This window comes from Elephas maximus, chromosome 17 (genome assembly GCF_024166365.1).
Source record: "Elephas maximus indicus isolate mEleMax1 chromosome 17, mEleMax1 primary haplotype, whole genome shotgun sequence".
Lineage (NCBI taxonomy): Eukaryota > Metazoa > Chordata > Mammalia > Proboscidea > Elephantidae > Elephas > Elephas maximus.
This window is the reverse complement of record NC_064835.1, coordinates 44,035,387-44,058,228: the sequence shown is the minus strand read 5'-3', so window position 1 is coordinate 44,058,228 and position 22,842 is coordinate 44,035,387. Positions and strand designations below refer to the sequence as shown.

Sequence of the window (22,842 nt, the reverse complement as noted above, 5' to 3'; positions counted from 1 at the left end):
TCAGGTAATTCTAGTGCCTTTTCTTCTACTGGAAATTCATCTGGTGTTTTATGTTGGATGCCTACTGGAACCATCTTTTCCTTTTTTATGCTTTGATATTGTCTGCTATCTACAGGACATTCAGTAGTTATTTTCCTCATTTATTGTAGTAGATCTGTTCATTTTGTCCTGCATTTTTTTTTTTTTAATTTGGTTGTGTCTAGCTGGTGGGCTGTGCATTGTTTGTTGTTTGCTTGTCCATGGTCACGATATTTTCACCTCCTTGTCCAATGGGCAAGTCCAGTTGCTCAGCTATGGTGCAGCAGGCAGGTCCTGCTGAAGGTGAGTGGCAGGAGGTTTTGTTTGTGGCACGTACTATGGCCAACAGTGCGGAATGGTGATAAGGGCTGGGCAGGTTCACCAATTGCCGTGTTGTCAGCTGAGACTCATGGTGACCACATACGTGTAACAGAAGAACTGTGCTCCGTAGGGTTTTTAGTGTCTGACTTTTCTGCAGCAGGTCACCTTGCATTCTTCCGATAAGCCTCTTGTAGACTGAAACCTCCAACCCTTCATTTAGCAGCTAAGTGTGTTATCTGTTTGTACCACCCAGGGACTCCTGTGCTGTAGGTTAATAGCCTGCTGCTATTGAGTCAATTCCAAATTATAGAAAACTTTTTAGACACAGTAAAATTTCCCCAAAGCTTCCAAAGTGTAATCTTTATAGAAGCAGGTGCTCTACTGCCCTGGAGTTGATTCCGACTCATAGCGACCCAGTAGGACAGAGTTAAAGTGCTCCATAGAGTTCCCAAGGCTTTAAATCTTAACTATAAGTGGAATGCCACATCACACTCCTGCAGAGAAGCTGGTGGGTTCAAACCACAGACCTTTAGGTTAGTAGCCAAACATTTTAACCACTGCAAAACCAGGGCACCTTGTTAGGAGGGCCAAAAATTTGAGAGTGTAAATTCTGTACTTCTTTTTTATTTAGGAAATGCTGGTGGTGCAGTGATTAAGAGTTTTGCTGCTAACAAAAAGATCGGCTGTTTGAATCTACCAAATGATCCTTCGAAACCTTTTGGGGTGATTCTACCCTGTCCCATAGGGTCGCTATGATTCCCATTCCACTCCACCACAGGTTCAAGTTTTGGTTTTTGGTCCTAAGCTGACACCACACTAGGGGGCACTCAAGTCAAATTCTTGACATGTTTCTCCTTTTTCAACTTGCAGTCCAAAATGTTTTCTGTATTTGCCCGACTCATTAAAGTGTTATTGTTACAAAACCAAAAAAGGAAAAAAAAAAAAGAAACAAATTCACTGCCATCGAGACAAATTCTTCCTCTCTCTCTCTCTTTCTCTTTTCCTCTCACCCTCTCTCTGTTTGCCTGAAAATGTTAATCGAAGGCAACTTTCGTAAGAGATTTTCCACTGTTTTTTTTCTGTACAAGTTCTGAGTGTAGAAGAGCTCCTGTTATGTCCAGTATTAATTGCATAGTTTGAATCCAAGACACATCCGTTTCACTGAATCTTTTGACTTTACTGTTAAGCCAGAAGGAAAAGATATTGCTCTTTTGCTACTCAGAAATGTTACTGTCAAGCAAATATTTTCTTTTTTTCATATAATCAACAAGTTTAGCCCTTTTAAAAACAAAAATTATTTAAAAAAAAAATACCAAACCCATTGTCTTCATGGTACTTCCAACTAATAGTTACACCGAATGTGTCACAGTAGAATTGATCTCCACAGGGCTTCCTTGGCTGTAATCTTTATACAAACTGATCTCCCGGCTTTTCTTTGGTGTCACCATTGGGGGGATTGAGTCACCAATCTTTCTATTAGTGGATGAGAGCAAACTGTTTTTGCCACCCAGGAACTATTTGCATCTTTACTTTGCCTTAAATAAATATTCTTTGTGCATTCTTGCATGGAAGATTAATATTAATTCTCATAATCAGTTTTAAATTTCACGTAGGGCTGCTAGGATATTCGTCTATGAGAGAACCAAATGAGGAGGTCCCTAATTCCAACTAAAAGACCTTGAAAGAGGAGCGAGAGCTGCCAAAGTCAGTTTCTATGAAGTTCTTACAGCCTGTAATTTTTGATAAACTTTGTGGTTTTATGCCCTGACTATTCCAGGAAACTCAAATTTATTTGACCTGGTTTTGTATAATCTTATCTTTTTGTGTTATCTCATTCTTTCTTTTTTAATTCAATTCCATTAGATTCAATGTGATTTGATTTGATTCAATTTATTACTGACCCTGCATTCTCCCCTTGGCCTAAGAGCTGTTGTAGAGGATTCAACATAAAAATTTCTAGAAATACTGAAATGTGAGTAGTTTATGCTTCAAAGAGCAATAATTTTGAGTTATCCTTGGCTCCTGATCAAGAAGATCAAGATAAGTTTTCTGTTAAGAGAATGCCGTCACTGTTTCTACTTGCTAATGAAGAGATGGCATTATTATTATAAGACAAAGAATGGTTACTAAATAATTCATTGAGCCCTTAACTCTTGCTCACAGTTTTCAGTTTTGGCCAGCAGTTGATGAGACAAAGTGGTTAAGGCAGAATCAACTGATTTCAGACATCATTTTAAGTGATTTAATTTGGTGTTTGATTTTTCCAGAGGGTCTTGATATCTTCTTATTAAAATTTATAGGATCAGGTTTTAAAATTCTTGAAACTATTTAATATGGAAGAAGACTCATGGAATTGGAGAACTCTCAGTCTATACTCTCCATTATTCTGCAGGCAAACTATAATATCCAAATAAAACTGTTTCAAAAATAACATTTTTCTTTGTCATCTTGGCATGTCCATAGAAATCCTCATGGCAAAGGCAGCTTCAGCAAGAAATTAAAAAGACTAAAATTCCCTTTTGTTCCCCCAAGTTTTCTTGGGCCCTGCAATCTCCATCTCTCAGATGAAGCAGGCTTTCTTACAACGTCAGACAAAAAGACACACCTCCTCACTGAACTTCTAGGCAAATTGTGGCTTCTAAGGAGGCTATGTGTTGAAGACAGAGGCTCCTTTCATCAAGGGTGAGTTTTGAGAGGGGATCTCAGATGAATTAAATAACTTACATGGCAGAGAATGCTCAGATACTCAATGGAATTAAGATCCCCTTTGCGGTGAGCTGGGGATCAGCAAAAAGATCCAGCACATGTTTCGGCCACATATCCTAAGGGTCAGTTGTGTGTCTCTATAGGATTTTTCCATTTATTCGAAGAGAAAAGTAGGAAAAATAATTCAGACATTTGGAAACAGACTCAGATTAGGAAGATGGAGAATAGGGTCTTGAGCCGCCAGAAAATCAGACATGTTAACATTTCCGCTTTTCACAGATGTTAGAGAGAACATCTAAACTCAGAAGGTAAACACTTTCACAGAGGTGTCCTGACCTCCCGGCAGTTAGAATATTTATCCGCGAATGTATCCCCTAAAAAAGTGGGTGACAATTGGCAGTTATTTATAGAGGGCAATCAGCTGTAATCACAGGTACCTCAGAGCCTAGGAATCCACTCAAGGTCACCTGCATGTGGAAACTTCCCTCTGTTGGGGGCTTGATCTCAACTCCTACACAAGGAAAAACTCTCACCTTTTTCCAGAAAAAACCTCCATTTGGGTCCACTTGGGGAAATGATCTCTTGTGTAAATCTGTTTGGTGTTGGGCTATTTGGGTAACAAAGTCTACAGAACAAAGTCTACAGAATGTGTGAGAGTTTCACACTCTCCACCCCATAAACACTGACACTAGGGTAACTGACTCAGACAGTTCCACCTCCACAATTGTCTTCCTAAAGCCTACAAACCACACTCTAGCTCTCAGTTCAGTGCACACCAAACTCCCAGTATCTGACAACAGAGATAATCTACTGTAGAACCTACCTGTATAAGTTTCCTCATTCATTTGAGTATGATCAAGATGAGAGAATTAGAGAGGTCTGTTGCCCCCCACCTGGAACACATGGAGGTTATTTTTAATATTCTTTTACCAACTTTTGTTATTTGTGTCCAGTGTGGAGTGACCATCATTGACTGCTGGTCAGTTTTGTTGTCCAAGGCTGAGTATGGTTTCATAACATACAAGAGACAGTGGTTCTTTAGAATTAGGAATGTTGTGATGGCTCAGGATAGATAGCGTAAGGAAATTTCAAGGCCATTTTCTGAGCAAGAAATATTTTTTACAAGATTATTTATTTTTTGGATATTTTAGTTCAACTTATTAAAAAATCAAACAATCCTTCAGAATGGAATACCAGAACACTTAATTGTGCTCATGAGAAAACTATACAGAGACCAAGAGACAATCATCCAAATAGAGCAAGGAAATACAGCATGGTTTAAATCAGAAAATGTTTAGTTCAGGTTAGTAGCTATCCCCCAAACTTTTTCAATCTGTATGATGAGCAAATAATTTGAAAAGGTGGACTATGTGAAGAAGAATGCAGCATCAGGATTGTTAGCAGCCAGCAATATTTAGATGACATAGCCATGCTTGTTGAAAGAAAAGACATGAAGCTCTTACTGATGAAGATCAAAGACTATAGCCTTCAGTTTGGATTACACTTCAATATAAAGACAACAAAAATCCTCACAAATTGACCAATCAGCATCACCTTGAAAAATGGAAAAAAGATTGACATTGTGAAGGATTTCATTTTACCTGAGTCCATAAACAACACTCATGGAAGGAGCAGTCAGGAATCAAACAATTTATAGCATTGGGCAAATCACCTACAAAAGAACACTGTGAAGTGTTAAAAAGCAAATATGTCACTTTGAGAACTACAGTCCATTTGACCCAAACCATGGCATTTTCATCTGCCTCATTTTCATGTGAAAGCTGGACAATGAATGAGGAAGACCAAAGAAAAATTAATGTCTTTGAATTACGCTCTGGCAAATGATACTGAATATGTCACAGGTTTCCAGAAGAACAAACAAGTCTGTCTTGGGAGAGGTAGAGCCTGAATGCTTTGTAGAAGCCAGAATGGGGAGGCTTTCTCTCATGTACTTTGTACATGTTATCAGGAGGAACCAGTCCCTAGAGAACGACTTCATAATTATTGTAGTAGAGGACCATCGAAAAAGAGGAATGAGACGGATTGACACAGTGGCTGCCAAAAATGGGCCCAAACTTAACAATGATTCTAAGCCTGGTGCAGGCTGAACTGTGTCTTGTTGTGGTGTACACAGGGTTTCCATGAGTCAGAACCAACTTGCCAGCATGTAACAACAGCTTTATATGTATGTATAACAAAAGAGAGAGTAATAAGAGAGGCCATTCATCAATTTTAACAAATGATTACCAGGAATATCATATTCACTCCCTGAGGCATAAAATTGTTTTCCTCTTTTCCCCTTGCCTTAAACTGACCTATTAGCTGTCTATGTGTAAGACACATTTTTTTTTCTTCCCTATCAAGCTCTTTTGACTTGAGGGCTCTTTAAGAGTTTCATTCACTGCGTCCCAGAGAGAGTTTGTAGCATTTGATTCAAACATTCTTAAACATTTAACCCGATATCAGCAGATACCAGACAACCTTGAATGATCTCAAGGCCATCTCATTATTTACAGACACCGTGTGGATCAGCACAGTGAGTGTGGGAGTTGCTTCCTTTTATAGATTAGCTGAGAGATAACCATGCAGGATGGTCATTCAGGGTCCCAGAGGCCAACCCTGGACAATCACCTATACATCATCAGGGTCTCTGATGGTTTCTTACAGTGTCAGGGCCATGTACATCGTGTCCTTGACATGAATACATCCTTTTCCAATCCAAAGTGACCACTACTGCAGGGAGAACCAACTTTACCTCTGTTGATTTTCCTCCAAACACAGAAGACCCTTTGTTATTTGCTCACAGGAGAGGCCTAACCTCCCCTTGGTTCTCTCCACACTGCTGCACCCACCAAAGGATTTGCATGTTGTTTCCCAGGGACGACCTTCCCTGGCAAAGTCTGAGATAAAAGGTCAGCTCTAATCTGCTTTGACTTATCAGGATTTATTCCTTCAACTTCTAAAATGAGGTTTCCTGCTCAGCTCTTGGGGCTGTTAATGCTCTGGACCCCTGGTGAGGACAGAGGACGGATGGGAAAGGAGCAGGAAGTGGGGAGGGTGAGCTCTGGGGCACCACAGGTTCCCGTGTGTATTCTGTTCCCAAGTTAGATGAGTATGTCACACCCACTCTGAGAGGCATGTGGTGTTTAGATCAGTGAAACTGAGGAGAACACAAGAGTAAAAGGGACCTGCTCCCTGGTGAAGATTTTCACAAAGAAAACCGAAAATCAAGCCAAACCCACTGCCATCAAGTGGATTCTGACTGAAAGTGAAATCCCCGTGGCCCAGTGCTTTAGAGTTTAGCTGCTCACCAAAAGGACAGCAGTTCAAATCAACCAGGTGCTCCTTGGAAACCTTACGGGGCAGTTCTACTCTGTCCTATAGGGCCAATATAAGTTGGAATTGACTCGAATGCACTGGCTTCACAAAGAAAGAGGTTCTTTTATGTCTGGTAGTATCAGAGTTGTTTTTCTTTTAATCGCCTATTTTGGAGTATGAATGAAAATCTCACTCGCGCATGCCTGCGCACAGATACACACACAATTTAGCCTGAAATAAATAGAAGGAAATCTTGACAATGGTTCTTAGCATTGGTACATAACCTTGCTCTTCTCTCTTGTCATTTTAGCATCCAGGGAGGATATTATAATGACTGAGATTCCACTCAGTCTTCCAGTCACTCTTGGAGAGCTAGCCACAAACTCCTGCAAGTAGAGTCAGAGCCTTCTACATAGTAATGGGCAAACCTATCTGTACTGGTACCAGCAGAAGCCAGGCCAGGCTCCACAGCTCCTCATCTTTACGGTTCCTAACTGATTCTTAGGGGTCCCAGAGAAGTTCAGTGGCAGTGGATCAGGGACAGATTTCACTCTGAAATTCAGCAGGGTGGAGGCTGAGGATGTTCCAGTTTATTACTGCATGCAAGCTACAAAATATCCTCCCACAGTGAAAAAACCTTGCACAAAAGCTTCTCTGCTTGGGGTAGACCAGCTGCTCAAATGTGTGGCCTGTGTGGGGAGTCAGCCCAGCAGGTTCTCTGAGTCTGCTAAGAGGAAGATACTGGAGGATGTGTTGCATCTGAGGACTCTGGACCATGAGTGACTCTGCTACACCTGAGAAGGCTGTTCCGTTGTGGCCCATCAGGTGGACTAGTCTTAACATGGCAGAGCCAGCAGGGGTGATGGAGGAGGTCCAAATGTTCCTGCGAAACTAGACCTGATGCCAGGAGAGCTGACGGAGAGCTCATCCTAAGTCTCCTGCCTGTGTACATTTGTCAGTTAAATGTAGTCAGCATGACAGGCAGACAATTGACACAGACTGTAAAAACACAAGTTGAATACATGTGGAGGTTTAGAATGCTTCTTTGTATATTTTATCAGGATAATATTTGATGATATTTAGAAATTAGTCTTGTCCCACTCTCACAACCCCCTGCTTCTCACTTTACCACTTACACTTCCCCTTGAATTAAGATAGTTGAAATATCATTCTGTATTTGCTATCCTCAGGGGAGTGTGGCTGAGAAGGATTTGTGAAGATGTTGGTTATTGAGCCTTCAAATAGCATTTTATAAATTTATAAAGGACACAAGATCCTAATTCCACCAGTATTTTAATTTTCCCAGTTACTTCTTGTTGAGAAAAATAAGGAGTTCTTGGAATTTTAAACGTTGGGTTTTTTTAAAAAAAAGAAAACAAAATATAGACTGAAAGATATAGGACATAGAACTTTGCCAATCGAGTAGTAGAAGGATACAAAATGACAGAAAAGATTTTCATTCGAAAGGTAAGAATATTAAGACTGTGGGTGGACTGCAAAAAATGGAATTTTGAAGGGCACATAACAGAGGTCAACTATTGGCCTGTGGATTCTCTCCCAGTTGTGTTTCTCTGTCTGGGCAAGGTCAGAATTCTGTCCACAAATTTTTCTGGCAAATTCTGCAAATGAACAAAAAGTCATGTGAATATCTTCACAGCTATAAATGATTTCTTCTCTTTGAAGCCTTAAGTGATCCAGTTCTCATTTTTTCTACAGCCTCTGATATCACTAAAATAACATTTTTGCTTTTTATTCCTTTCGGTTTTGTAGTTTTTACAATGGTTGTGTTGGTCCTCCAACTCCTGTAATTTTCTACTTAGAAATGGTAATTTGTTTCATTTTTTAAAGTAAATAATGTTTTGGAGATGATGACTTTGGGATTTTATTGTCATAAACAGAAGGAAAAGGACTAGCTTACATGACACTAGAGACAGAAGCACCACACTGTGCCTGCACAGCAAAGACCCAAAAAACTAAGTGAAACATCAATCCTGGAATCTGGAGCATCATATGGGAAGAGATCAAGAATTGAGCCAAGCACCAAATGGAATAAGAAACTGACGGAGAATAGAGAGCGAGGAGAAAGTAGAGCGGAGGTCCCCTATCAGCTAAGGCAGCATGGATTCACCATCCTGGACTCCAGTTGGAGATCAGCAAACAAGAAGTACAGGAAAGCACCAACACAGAGCTCCCAGTAGGAGACACAGCATCCAGTAACTAGCGATATAAGCTTTCCACTCACCATTCAAACATGAAATCAAAAATGAGTAAAATTAATTTAGAAGAACCACCATTTTATCTAAATGAAAACTGCTTCAGATATTGTTGGGCCCAGTGCTCTGAAAATAAACAAGTTGCATTTGAAATGGATGCTAATAGTCTTTACAAAGAGTTACTTGGGTGATGCAAATGCTCACATTCTAGACTACTAAAAGGTGGGCATTTCAAACTAGCAAGAGACTTCTTGGGGATAAGGCCTAGAGATCTGCTTCTGAAAGGTCACAGCCTTGAAAACCCTATGAGGTGTAGTTCTATTCTGCACACATGGTGTAACCATGAGTCAGAATCAATTTAACAGCAACTAAAAACAACAGGATCCTGTAACAAATTCGTGTCTTCTGGCTTTTTTCATGTGCTCAATCCCTTGATGTACGGTAAATGTCAACAAACATTGTCTGCAATTCACACATTCATTATCTTCTGTTTGAAAAACAAGATTTCAATAGTTAATTTTGTGTCAAGCATGCTCTATTATTTTTTATCTCATTACTGTCCAAAAGGTTTACAGTGGGAAAAAAAAAAAAAAAAAACACTTTTACCAAGCAATAAGAGTCACAAGTTCACATCATACATTAAGTGAAAAACCACTGTAAGGAGAGAATTCAGACTGTTCTCCATTACTTTCATGGCAGAACTGCAGAGTCTCCACTTCCGCCATGTGTTTTCCTTATAAATAAGCTATCATTTTGAACAGGTTCCACTACCTCCAATGAGTGGCAGCCTAGAAGCTTTGGACATAGGCAGGTCAAGGCATAATTGGCTTCTCACCAAATGACTGCAACCAATATTTTACCCATCACCACCTGCGAGTAAGAATAGCTCATCAAAAATTATCAAAATATTAGTGCTTAAGGGATTAAGGTCTCAAGATGAAAAGGAAAAAAGATCAGGAAAAGTGAGGTGGGTTATTTCTAGTCTAAGGTTTAACCTCATGTTAAAGTGAAAGCTCTCTGCAAGACACATGGGTCTCATCACCTAAGTCATGGCAGAAGCCAAAGGGTTAGGAGGGAGAGGTCTTAAAACCATTGTACTCAGTTAAATAACAAAAACACACACAAAAAAAAACCCATTTTGGTGGAGTACATTCCGACTTCTAATGGACCTACACAACAATTTAAAATGATGCTTTATTAGAAAATTTAAAAATATGAGTGAAAAAGCAAAACCATAGATACAGTAAAAAGTAAGTGGTTGCAGGCAGCTCAGGAGGAAGAGGGAGGGATGAATAGGTGGAGCACAGGGCATTTTTCAGGCAGGGATGTATGATCCTGTAATGGTCGAGCCATGATTTTATGCATTTGTCAAAACCCACAGGACTGTAGAAGACAAAGAGTGCACCCTAATGTAAATTATGGGCATCAGTTAGTACTAATGTTTCACTGTTGGCTCATCACTGGTAACGAATGTACCCTGTGACTGTAAGATGTTAAGAAGAGGAGAAACACCACACAGGGGAGAACAGGCGTGTGTGGTAGCTCTCTGCACTTTCTGCACAATTTTTCTGTAAACCTGAAACTGCTCTAAAGAATAAAGTCTTATTATAGACCTATATCCCTCATGAATGTAGATGCAAAAATCCTCAACAAACTTGCAGCCAATAGAATTAATAACATATCAAAAAAATAAGTCACCATGACGAAGTGGGATTCATACCAGGTATGAAAGGATGGTTCAGCATTAGAAAAACAATTAATGTAATCCACCACATAAATAAAACAAAAGACAAGCATCACTGTGTCGGCAGCTCTTGTGTGAAGGTGAGATGAGAAGGCAGAGGGTTACAGAAGCTGGTTGAGTGGACACGGAAAATACAGAGTGGAGAGGAGGAATGTGCTGTCACATTGTTGGGAGAGCAACTAGGGTCACAGAACAACATGTGTATAAGTTTTTGTATGACAAACTGACTAGAATTATAAACTTTAACATAAAGCACTAGACAAAAAAAAGAAATAAAATTAATAGCATTCTCTTACACATGCACCTACCAACAAGACAATCTAAACATTCTCTTTTTAAAATAGAAATATGCATATATGTTTCCTTATATGTATATAAAGGTGGCGCGAACAGTTATGCACTCAACTACTAGCAGGAAGGTTGGTGGTTCGATGCTACACAGTTGCCCCTCAGAAGACAGGTCTGGAGATCTTCCAAAAGCTCATAGCCTTGAAAGCCCAATGGAGCAGTCCTACTTTGCACACAGTGGGTCACCATGAGTTGGAATCTTCTCAACAGGAACTAATAACAACCACATATACAAGTATATATGAATGTATGTATGTATTCATATACATCCACACACACATATACAGATAGACAGAAATAGGTATTCATGCACAAATATTTTTGAGAAATGCTGACATAAACCATGAGGTGGTTTGGCTTTCCTATAACTAAGAAATGTGTTTGTACTAAGGCTGATTTTTCCTGATGGCAAGTAAGGATTCTGCAAATAAGTGGGCTTGAGTTTCAGGGCCATTGAAAGGCCAGGGAAGCAGAAGTGGGGACCAAGAGTCCATCCAAGTGGGGAGTTCAGAGTGAGATCATCCTGCATTAACCTGAAGTCCCATGTAGTCTCCACTTCAGATACGAATAAAGCAGATTTAGACTGAATCCAGTGCTTTTCTCATTTTCAGGGAACTCCAGAAAAAGGTGCTCAGGTTTATCACAGAACAAGAGAGGAAAAGGGAAAGGAAGAGAGAAAAAAAGAAACCTCCCCTAGGAAGTTCTGACTACAGATGAATCCCTCTGGGGATGTGTACCCCACATATGCATGGCCTGATTGGGTGTGACTCTTTGCAAACTTAAACTTGTTTAGCTGCACCTACTAATGTTAGTGCCTCCTAGAAGGTAGCAGACACAGAAATAAAACTTCTCTTGAGGAAGGCATATTCATTCTAGGTTTTAGAAACCCCAGAGATAATTTTTAAGGGCCAATATCACCAAGATATTAGACATTTCTCGATATCCAAGAAAACAAGACTTTCTGAACATGAACACCTTTCATAAAGAGCATCACAGAGAGCAGTGATGTCCCCTTAGTTTTCAGATTTTAAAATTGTCACAAATAGAATTTATTTAAAGAAGTGAATAACAAGCAAGAACGTATGTATAGGGAAAAGAGAAATATAACATGTGACATCACACTTTCAAAAATAGAATGTTCAACTTCATTTCTTGAAATTAAATATGTGAAACCAATACCACAAGGTAATCGGCAGCAGTAAAGGATTCACTGAACTAGAGGATAAAGCAGAAGAAACGATCCATAATACAACATGGAGAAAGAAAAATATGGAAAAAACAGACAAAGCGGATGTAGTAAAAAACAGTGTGATTTCCTTATACTGATCTGAAAGACAAGAGATAGAGTTAATGGGCCTGCACAACATTTGAACAAAGAATGGTCAAGCATTAAACAGTATTAGGAAGAGACATTATTCCATAGACCCAAGTGCTAGAAAACTCCAACCTAAATAAATAAAAATGATTTCAAGCCTACACATACTACAGAGAGCTGCAGAAAACCAAAAACAAAGAGAAAAGCTTAGAATCGGACCGAAAAAAGGGACAGATCACCTTCGGAGGGGCTTGCACAGATCTGATTCTCTCAGTCAAAACCAAACCCAGTGCTGTCAAGTTGATTCTGACTCATAGTGACCCTACAGGACAGAGTAGAACTGCCCCATAGTGTTTCCAAGAAGTGCCTGGCGCATTCAAACTGCCGACCCTTTGGTTATCAGCCTTAGCACTTAACCACTACGCCACCACGGTTTCCATTCTCTCAGTAGCAACGACAAAAACAAGAGGTGAGTAGAATGAGATTTTCAAAGAGTAGGAAAAGGTAACTACATATCTAGGATTCTATACACAAAAATATCATTTTAGAATGAAGGCTACGTAAGGATATTTTTGGACAAACAAAAACTAAAATTGTTTATTAACATCAGACCATCTCTGTAGATGTGCATTGGCTCATCTTTACCCACAACGACACTAAAATACAGGTAGAATCACTATACACTGTGTTGTTGTTGTTAGGTGCCATCGAGTCGGTTCTGACTCATAGGGACCCTGTGTACCACAGATGGAAACACTGCTTCAACCTGAATGTCCTCAAGGTCATTGTAATGCTTGAGCCCATTGTTGCAGCCAAAGTGTCAGTCCATCTCATTGAGGATCTTCCCCTTTTTCACGGACCCTCTACTTTACCAAGCATGATGTCCTTTTCCAGGGACTGATTCCACCTGATAACATGGTCAAAGTATGGGAGATGAAGTCTCACCATGCTTGTTTCTAAGGAGCATTTTGGCTGTACATCTTCCAAGACAGATTTGTTCGTTCTCCTGGAAATCCATGGTATATTCCATACTCTTTGCCAGCAGGATAATTAAAAGGCTTCGATTCCTCTTTGATCTTCTTTACTCATTGTCCAGCTTTAACATGCATGTGAGGTGATTGGAAATACCATGGCTTGAGCCAGGAACGCCTTAGTCCTGAAAGTGATATCTTTGCTTTTTAACACTTATAAGAGGTCTTTTGCAGCAGATTTGCCCAATTGCAGTAGGTCATTTGAATTCTTGCCGGCTGCTCCTGTAAGCGTTGATTAGGGATCCAAGGAAAATTAAATCCTTGGCAGCTTACAAATTTAAAAACGTAGGCTTTCCTCTTTCTTTTATTTGTATGAGTCATAATTTTACCATTTTCTGAAAAGAAGTGTTTAACCAATGTATCTTGGCTGTCTCTGTACCACTCAGATTCCCATTTCCCTACTTCTTGTTGTTAGCTGCTGTCAAGTTGATTTTAAATTTGAAATTCCAAGCTTCTCCTTTATAACAATTCCCTGACCGAAACCAAGAATGCCACGGCCCCTCCCTTATTTCATTACATTCATCTTGTAAAACCTAAACCCTGGGAAAAACTCCACCCTCCACATACCTGCCTCCATGTCCCTAATGTGGCTTGGAAAAAACACATAATTATGCTGATTCTTTCACCGTAAATTTATGCACTCTGCCTCAGGACAGCCCTTAATCCTGCCTTACAAACATACTTTATTTACCTGGTTCATTCAGTCTGCACCCTTTCTCTTTTCTTTTATCTTCAAATTTAACACCTACTTCTCATCCTAGTGGTGAAATGGTTAAGTGCTAGGGCTGTTAATCAAAGGGCTGGGAGTTCGAATCTACCAGTTGCTCCTCAGAAACTCTATGGGGCAGTTCTACTCTGTCCTGTAGGGTTGCTATGAGTTGGAATCGACTCGAAGGCACTGGGTTTTTTGGTTTTCTCATCCTACCTTTCAGGAAATGACCTCATTTCCAGTTTCTTGGAAGAGCTTCCACTAGCTCCTCTCAGGCATCTTCTGATCCACAGTTGTCTACATCCCCATGCTCTGCCTTCCTTCCTTCCTTCCTTCCTATTACTGTAGATGAGCAGACAGCCCTCCTACCTGAGGCCAGGCCCTCTGCTCCTGTACTGCTGTCCCACCAAGGGCGTCTTAGCATTTCTCACCTTTCTTTTCTGAGTTATCCTTGTTCCCCTCACTTTAGCATCCTTTCCATTAGCATGAAACGTCACTTGGAAAAACTCTCCTGATTTCAAATCTCCCTCCAGTTGTGTCCTCTTTCACTCTTCTCCCTTACCTTAAAGCTCATTGAAAGACTTGTATGTGGTCGCCAACCTAAACCATCTCTTTTCATAAACCCTAAATCATGCCATCTCTGGCATTGTTTCTACACCAAGGCCATATTTTCCAAATTCTCATCCTTCTTTGTTTCCACCTTCACATTCCAATCGCCAGTAATTACCAGTGCATCCTGATTGCATGTTCGATCAATTTCATAGATCAGATTTTGGTAAAAATCTTGTATTTCTTCATCTTTGGCCGTAGTGGTTCGAGTGTAAATTTGAATAATAGTCATATTAGCTGACCTTACTTGTAGGCGTGTGGGTGTTATTCTATTACTGACAGTGTTGCAATTCAGGATAGATCGTGAAATGTTCTTTCTGATGATGCATGTAATGCCGTAGTAGACCATACAATTTTCTGACTGAAAATGACAAATACCAGTCCACTTCAGCTGAATAATCCCTAAGATATTGATCTTCATGCCTTCTTTTTCATTTTGACAATTTCTTAATTTTCCTGGACTCATACATTGTACATTCCAAGTTTAGTTTATTAATGGTTTCAGGTGTTTCTTCTCATTTTGAGCCACGCCACATTAGCACATGAATGCCCCAAAATCCTGACTCCATGCCCGTCATTAAGGTCAACTCTACTCTAAGGAGGCACCTCTTCCCCAGCCGTGTTTTGTGTGCTTTCCAACCTGAGAGGCTCATCTTCTGGCAGTGTAACAGGCACTGTTTTGCTGCTGTTAGTAAGGGTTTCACTGGCTAATTCTTTCAGAAGCAGACCACCAGGCCCTTCCTCCTAATGTGTCTTAGTCTGGAAGCTGAACTGAAACCTGTCCGCTGTGGTGATCCTACTGGTATTTGTCTATCGGCGGCATAGCTTCCAGCATCACAGCAACATGCAAGCCCTCACACTATGAAAAACTGACAGGTGTGTATTCTGTATCTATTTCCTGAAAATTTTGTTTTTCAGATCTGTAGTACCCCTGCTTTTAGTTTTCTGTGTCTTGCATGCAATGTGAAGTTTATCATTTACATTCTTTTAATAAACTCGCATAGTTCCCATATCAAAAGAGTGAGGAGGACTTTTCTTGTGTGTTATTTTTGTTGCATCACATTCGTATTCATCCCCTAGTTATGTTATTTTCTTGAATGTCAAGAATCTCTGACGTCTTGGTGGCAGTAGTGTTTGAAAAATTATTTGTGAGGTGTCCTGAGTATTTCTGATGGGATGCCCTCTTCCAGAGCAGCTTCAACTTGTTGCTCCTGTCAGTTGGGCTATCTTAAACTAATGTCATGATTAGAGAACTCCAGACACACCTACACCATATACGCCTACAGTGAAACTCTTTGGAGGTTTGGCTTTCAGACACAGCTTCCCAAGGAAATCTTGCTTATTTTTTTGCTTCCATTTCCACAATAAACCTAGAGACCTTTGATCATTTTCTAGCAGCTGTGGGAAGGATAGATTTAGTTTCTCTGGTTCACAATGACTTTGAGATTAGAGCCCCTTCCCTTAGGCCTAGTTTAAATAGGTTCCCTCAGGACTCCCCACACTTCTGGGCTTGCCTTCCATTTCCCTGGATCTTACATACCCCTAGAATTAAATCTTTAGTGTATGCAGTGAGCTCAAACTGTCCTTCAGGGTAAAGGTTCTCCATTTTCATCTCTTTCTTTTATATATTTCTAGAGTTTTATATTACTTCACCAGGATTATAGAAACTGGATTATCATTTAAGAAAATGAACCCATTTCAACTTTTTTTCTCATTTTAAGTAGAAACTCTTCTTAAGAGAATCTACTGTTTGTAGTTTTAGAACTTCTAAGTTGGTAATAGAGCTTCTCAGTTTTATACTTTGTCTTTTCTAGTCATTGGTTCTCTATTTACATTGGTTACTTTCACAACCCACTGCCCATGTAGTTTGCTTCCACATTGACTGCTGGCTTTCTATAGCCCACCCAGGCCCAGTCTGGCTGCTCAGATTTTATAAAAGGGGACTATGCAATTTGAGCTGATTTTTATCAGGCTGGTGGACGCAGCAAGATGGTGTTACAGGCTCCTGTCTTCAGGCATCTGTTACTCTGGGTTTCTGGTGAGAAATAAACAGTGACTCAATCCCTTTCCAGAAGAATCTCTGTAGAGCTGAAAAATGATTTTAAGATGTTGTGGGAAATGATGGCTGTTTCCAAAACTGACTCAATAACGTGTGACTCAATAATGTGTGACAGGCATACCACTAAAACACGCTTTTAAAATGGCATATGTTAATGTGCTTATCAAAAAGTGTGTGTATATATGTATGTATGGTAATTGTCTTCTCTGCAGGTGCCAGTGGGGACATCATGATAACACAGTCTCCTGTCTCCTTGACTGTGTCTCCAGGAGAAATGGTCACCATCAGTGCAAGTCCAGCCAGAATATTAGTAGCATCTTAGCCTGGTACCAGCAGAAACCAGCACAGGCTCCTAAGCTGCTTATCTCCTTGGCATCCAACTGGGCATCTAAGACATCTGACTGGTTAAGTGGCAGTAGGTCTGACAGTCCTCATTCTCACCATGAACAGTCTCTAGGTTGAGGACGAGGCAGGTTATTGCTGTTAGCAACATAATGGCTACCCTAGCACAGTGCTTCAGCCCCAAACACAAGCCTTCTCCCAGGGCTGGAGGCCTGTGAGTCTTCACTGCACCTGTTGCTTCCTGCCCTCACAGTCCTGAACATGTACACTTCCTCTATCTGCCCCAGAAACCTCATCTCCTAGACATGGAGTTTTCTCTCCAAAGTGATCCTCCTATGCAGACAGGCCTACATTTTCAGATGAGAAATGAAATAAAAGCTACAAGCTAACCAGGCCTGTCCACTTGTCCCAGGTAGAGACCCTTTTGGTTTGATGTTCCTTCTGTCCCTGATTGTGTAGCATCTCTGGATCATCCTCGGGTGCCTGTCGTTTCAGGTTCCAGTGGGCAGATCCTGCTCAGTAGGGGCCAGAATCTCTCCTGTCTCCCAGGAGAGAAGGTCTCCATTAGCTGCAGGGCCAGTCGGAGTCTCGTCTACACTGACTGGAAACACTACTTGGGCTGGCGTGAGCATGGATCTGAGCAGGGGCCGAGGCGCCTCGTTTAGCATACTTCCTCATTTAGCATACATGTTGCTGCCATGTTGAACAGGTTTCAGCTGCACTTTCAGACACTAATACACACTAGAAAGAAATGCCTGGTGATCTACATCTGAAAAATCAGCCAGTGAAAACCCTGTGGATCAAAACAGAGGTCTCACTGTTCATGGAGTTGTTATGAGTTAGGGACCAATAGGTTGTCAATTAACAATAACGAAGAGCCATGATTTCCTTTCATCACTAAATTAAACTTGGGTGCCCAGGGGATAAATTTAAAGTGGAATTGACAACTAAGGAAAAAAGAATGTGGGAAAGGTATCACGTATTTCTGGAGTGATAGGGTTAATGAATTAGAGGCTGGCCTTTGAAAGAATGAGAGCCACTGAAAGACATGGAGAGAGGAGAAAAGGGCAGTAAAATGGGAGCTTAGAGCAGGAAATCACCTTCATTGACATTGACCAGGAAGGTTTGGCTGGAAAACAGAATCCATGGAAGGAAATGTAAGAGAGAAACAGTAGCTTCTCGGAGGGAGATTTTAAAAATGAAGGGCCCAGTTTTAACATCGGTTTAGGTCCAGAGTTATGAGGGGTGATTGAAGAGAAAGGAAAAAGTTAAGAATATCTAGGAAATAAAATGGGAATATTCCAGAGTCAAGAAGGCACAGGGAAGAGAAAACTGATCTTTCAGGGTGTAAAACACACTGGACCCTTCCCCAGATCAGTCATGTGATCTATCCATGTGAACTGTGCAGGTTCCTGTGATATGAAAATGCTTAACAAAGTAAACAAGACAATTTTACAGCATGTTTCTTTTATAATTTACCACAAAAGGGGATCCAGGAGAAGCCACATCTCTTAATTTTCTCCTGGAGCCTGCAAATACTCCAAGGAATTAGTCAGGAGATGCAGCCTTGGGGGCAGAGAGAGGAAGTGTGCATGTCCAGGGCTGAGCAGAAAGGTAGCAGCTGGTACAGTGAAGACTCACTGGCCTGTAGCCCTCGGGAGAAGGTTTGTGCCTGAGACTGAAGCACTGTGGGTAGTGTATTATAATGCTGCAGACAATAATAAACTTCGGCTTCATCAGCTTGGAAGTTGCTGATGGTGAGAGTGAAGTCTGTCCCAGACCCACTGCCACTGAACCGGTCAGGGACCCTAGATGCCAGGTTCGATGCATCGTAGATGAGTGGCTTAGGAGCCTGTCCTGGTTTCTGCTGGTACCAGGTTACGTAGTTGCTCACACTCTGACTGGCCTTGCAGTTGATGGTGACCCTTTCTCCTGGAGACACAGCCAGAGTAGCTGGAGACTGGGTCATCACAATGTCTCCACTGGCACCTGCAATCAGAGTGGACAATTTTCATGCATACAAATATACACACACTTATTTGTACACAGTTTAAAATAACATTTATACCACAGCCTCTAGTGATATTACATATCAGCACATAATTTTTTCCATTTTGGAAATAGCTATTATTTCCCACTACATCTTAAAGTCATTTTTCAGCTCTACAAAGATACTGCTCTAGAGGCATTGAAGCACTTTTAGTTTCTCACCAGAGGCCCAGAGCAACAGGGACATGCGGACCAGAGTCTGTGGCACCATCTTGCTGCCCCTGCCTGCCTGACGCAGATCAGCTCCCATAGCAAAGGCCCTATTTATAGTATCTGAGCAGCCAGCCTGGTGTTGGAGGGGCCTATGCAAAGCAGTCAGTGAATTGAAAGCAAATTACATGGACCACGGATTGTGACACCATCCAACATAAATCAAGAGCTAAAAAATCACAGAAATGATAATTGTATGACTAGAAAAGACACAGAAGTGTATTTAGAAGTTCTAATATCAACTTTAAACCTCTTGTAGTCCAGTGGATTGCAACTCAGGACAACCCCATGTGTTACACAGTAGAGCTGCCCCATAGGGTTTTCTTACCTGTATTCTTTATAGAAGCAGACTGACAGGCTTTTCTTCCAGGGTGCCACTGGGTGTGTTCAAACTACCAACCTTTAGGTTAGCAGCCCATCACAACCTCTTGATGCACCCAAGGTCTGATGAATAGCTTTAGTTTTAACTTAAAAAAAAAGTTTTAATTGGGTATTGGTTCCATAAATAATGGACTAGTTTCCTCAAATCAACAGTTTTTAGAAATGATAAAAAATGCTGAAAAAAAAGTAACAAAGGAAAGGGAAGAATATAGGAAATTTTTGCCTCAATGTTTGATAAAAATTTATAGCTAGAAAATGTCTGAGCTCGAAAGCTACTTGTGTCCTGAAGGATACCTAAGAGACACTGCAAGCACTTGAGATTGAATTCCAGGGCTATGAAAGGGCCAGAGAAATGGAAGACAGCCCCAGAATTCACCTGTGTGGAAAGTCCTCAGGGAGCCTATATTGAGCTAGGTCTCAGGAGGGTTCAGATTACAAAGGCTATGGGAACCAAAGAGAAAGTGGAACCTATCATGTCCACAATGGCTAGGACCTGAGAAGAGGGCTCTAGATTCATTGGGAAAATGGACAGGAAAAACAAACAGGATTTCCTTGTAAAGCTGGGTTGAATGCTACCTCTTCACGGAGTTTCATTCCAGGTGTGCACGGCCTCAGTGTGCCTGGAGCAGCTCAGCCTTGAAGACGAGACTCCATCTGTTTTACTTTGGACATATTATAAGGAGGGACCAGTTCCTGGAGACGGACATCATGCTTCATTAAGTAGAGGGTCAGCGAAAAAGAGAAAGAGCTTCAAAGAAATGGATTGACACAGTGGCTACAACAGTGGGCTCAAACATAGCAAAGACTTTGAGGATGGCTCAGGGCCATGGAGTGTTTCATTCTGTAGTGTATGAAGTCGCTATCACCTTTAACTGATTTGACAGCACATGACAAAAACCACAACATGAGTACAAATATGAAACAATAGAAATAACAGAGAAAAAAGAAGTTCTGCTCATACTTCAGATTTTGGGCATTACACGAGGTTATTTAAAGAAATAAATGACAAAGTTGACATTGTATGCAAGGTACAGAAAAGCAAAAAGGAGACACTTCAGTCTGGAAAGGAACCAACTGAATTTCTAGAAAGTAGAAGCAGAATTACCAAAATTTTAAACTCAGTAGAAGAGACTTCCATTTGTAGGCTAGATGGAATAACAAGGACAAGATTCACCCTCACCCATGAAACAGCCAAAACATAATTAATTATAAATTATGTTTAATGGTTAACTCACTGAACTCCTTGTCCATCAACACTGGCCTCAAAAAAAAAACAAAAACCTGGCGAACTACTTCTGAAAAATCATTCACTGAAAACCGTACAGATCACAGTGCTACTCTGACATACATGGGGCCACCATAGGTCAGAATCAAATCAATAGTGAATGGTTTTTAATCTTACAGAAGGAGATTGCCCAGCCTTTCTTCCAAGGCCCCACTGGTGGATTCAAACTGCTAATCTTTTGGTTAGTAATCCACATCACTAGGTAAATCTTAGTTTTGGGCAGAGAATCCTCGATAATATGTGGCCATTACTGCCATATTCAAAAAGTAAGTCAGAAGGGAGCATCCTACATTATTTTCTACTGTAACCCTGTGCTCTAAGACTTCACCATCATTCTCCCTGGCTCTTGGCATAAATGCTCCCTTGCCAAACCCCACCGTGGGCTCGGCCCTGCTGACCTGAACCTCATAAATGAAGCCTTTGCTGGGGAGTGGAACCTGAGCAACATCACACAAGAGAGAACCTGCAGGATGGTGACACCATCCAGGTCCTCAGGCTCCTGCTCTACTCTGTTCCAGGTGAGAAAATGTTAGCAAACCTAGAGTCGGAGCTTTCTCTGCAGAGTAATCCTTCCACGGAGAGCTACGATTTTAAAATGAGATGAAATAAATGCTACAGTAACTCAGGCCTGTCCACCTATCACAGGTAGGCTATTTTGGCTTGACTGGTTCTTCTATCCCTGATTGCACAGCATCTCAGCCTCATCCCCGTGTGCACACAGTGCCGTGTTGAGTGGTCCATGGTAATGTAGTCATAAGGCTGGGCCACACTGCAAAGTTATCAAGGAACAATGTGTTCTAAGTATGTGCCTGGGACAGAGAACCAACAAGAGTCCCCGCACACACATTACTGACCAACTAGGTGGTCAGGAGAGCCTTTCTCCTGCAATGTCCCTCTGACACCTTTTGTTGGCTGGAATTTTGTTGAGGATTTTTGCATCTATGTTCATGAATGATATTGACCTGTAATTTCTTTTTTTTGGTTTCTATGCCTGGCTTTGGTATGCCTGGCTTTGGTATCAGGGTATGCTGGCTTCCTATAATGAGTTTGGGAGTATTCCTTCCTTTTTATGCTCTGAAATTCCTTTAGTAGTACTGGTGTTAACTCTTCTCTGAATGTTTGGTAAAATTCTCCCGGGAAGCCTTCCGGATCAGGGTTTTTTTTTCCCTTGGAAGTTTTGTTCACTTACATCATTAATCTCTTATTTTTTTATGGGTTTATTTATTTTTTTCTAACTAAGCTTAGAGTTATTTTAGATAAGCAGCATATTTCTAGAAATTTGTCCATTTCCTCTAGTTTTTCAAATTTGTCAGAGTACAATTTTTCATAGTATTCTGTTATGATCGTTTTCATTTCAGTGGGGTCTGTTATGATATTGCCCATCTCACTCAGGTTATTTGCTTGCACTCCTGTTTTTCTTTTTTTACTTTGGCCAATGATTTGTCAGTTTTGTTGATCTTTTCTTTTTTTTTTTTTTTCAAATAAGCACCTTTGGTTTTGTTGAATCTTTCAATTGTTTTTCTACTTCATTTATTTCTGCTCTAATCTTTATTATTTCCTTTTTTCAGGTGCTCCAGAGCTCTTTTTACTGCTCTCTATTCGTTCAAATTGTAGGGTTAATATTTTGGTTAGTGCCCTTTGTTCTCTTTGGACATGTGCATTTACTGTTATAAATTGACCTCTAAGCACTGCTTTTGCTGTGTTCCAAAAGTTCTCGTAGGATGTCTTTTCTTTCTTATTTGATTCTACGAATTTCTTTATTCTGTCATTGATTTCATCTATAACCTAGTAGTCTGGTTCTTTTTTTTTTCCTTTTTACTAGTACTTTAGATGAAGGTTTACAGAAGAAACTAGTGTCTCATTAAACAGTGCACTATGACATTGGTTAACAATGTCACGATATCAACACTCTCCCTTCTCAAACTTCGGTTCCCTATTATTGGCTTTCTTGTTCCCTTCTAGTCCTTGCCCCTGGGCTGGTGTGCCTCTTTGCCCTCATTTTGTTTCATGGGCCTCTCCAACCTTTTGCTGAAAGGTGAGCCTCAGAAATGACTTCATTATTGAGCTGAAATTGTATTTGGGGGCCATACTTTCAGGGTTTCTCAAGTCTCTATAAGGCCAGCAAGCCTGGTATGTCTTTCTCAGTTAGAATTTTGTTCTGCATTTTTCTCTCTCTCAGTCCAG

General features: G+C 40.6%; 2 gene segments (V, D, J or C); both read right to left on the bottom strand.

Annotated features, from left to right (window-relative positions):
• The window catches only part of LOC126060229 (immunoglobulin kappa variable 4-1-like), a 465,741-nt gene that overhangs the window by 307,575 nt on the left and 135,324 nt on the right, over positions 1 to 22,842 (bottom strand).
• Positions 18,195 to 18,993, bottom strand: LOC126060446 (immunoglobulin kappa variable 4-1-like). The segment is given in 2 exon segments: positions 18,195 to 18,722; positions 18,945 to 18,993. Coding segments are annotated over 2 exon segments (486 nt in total).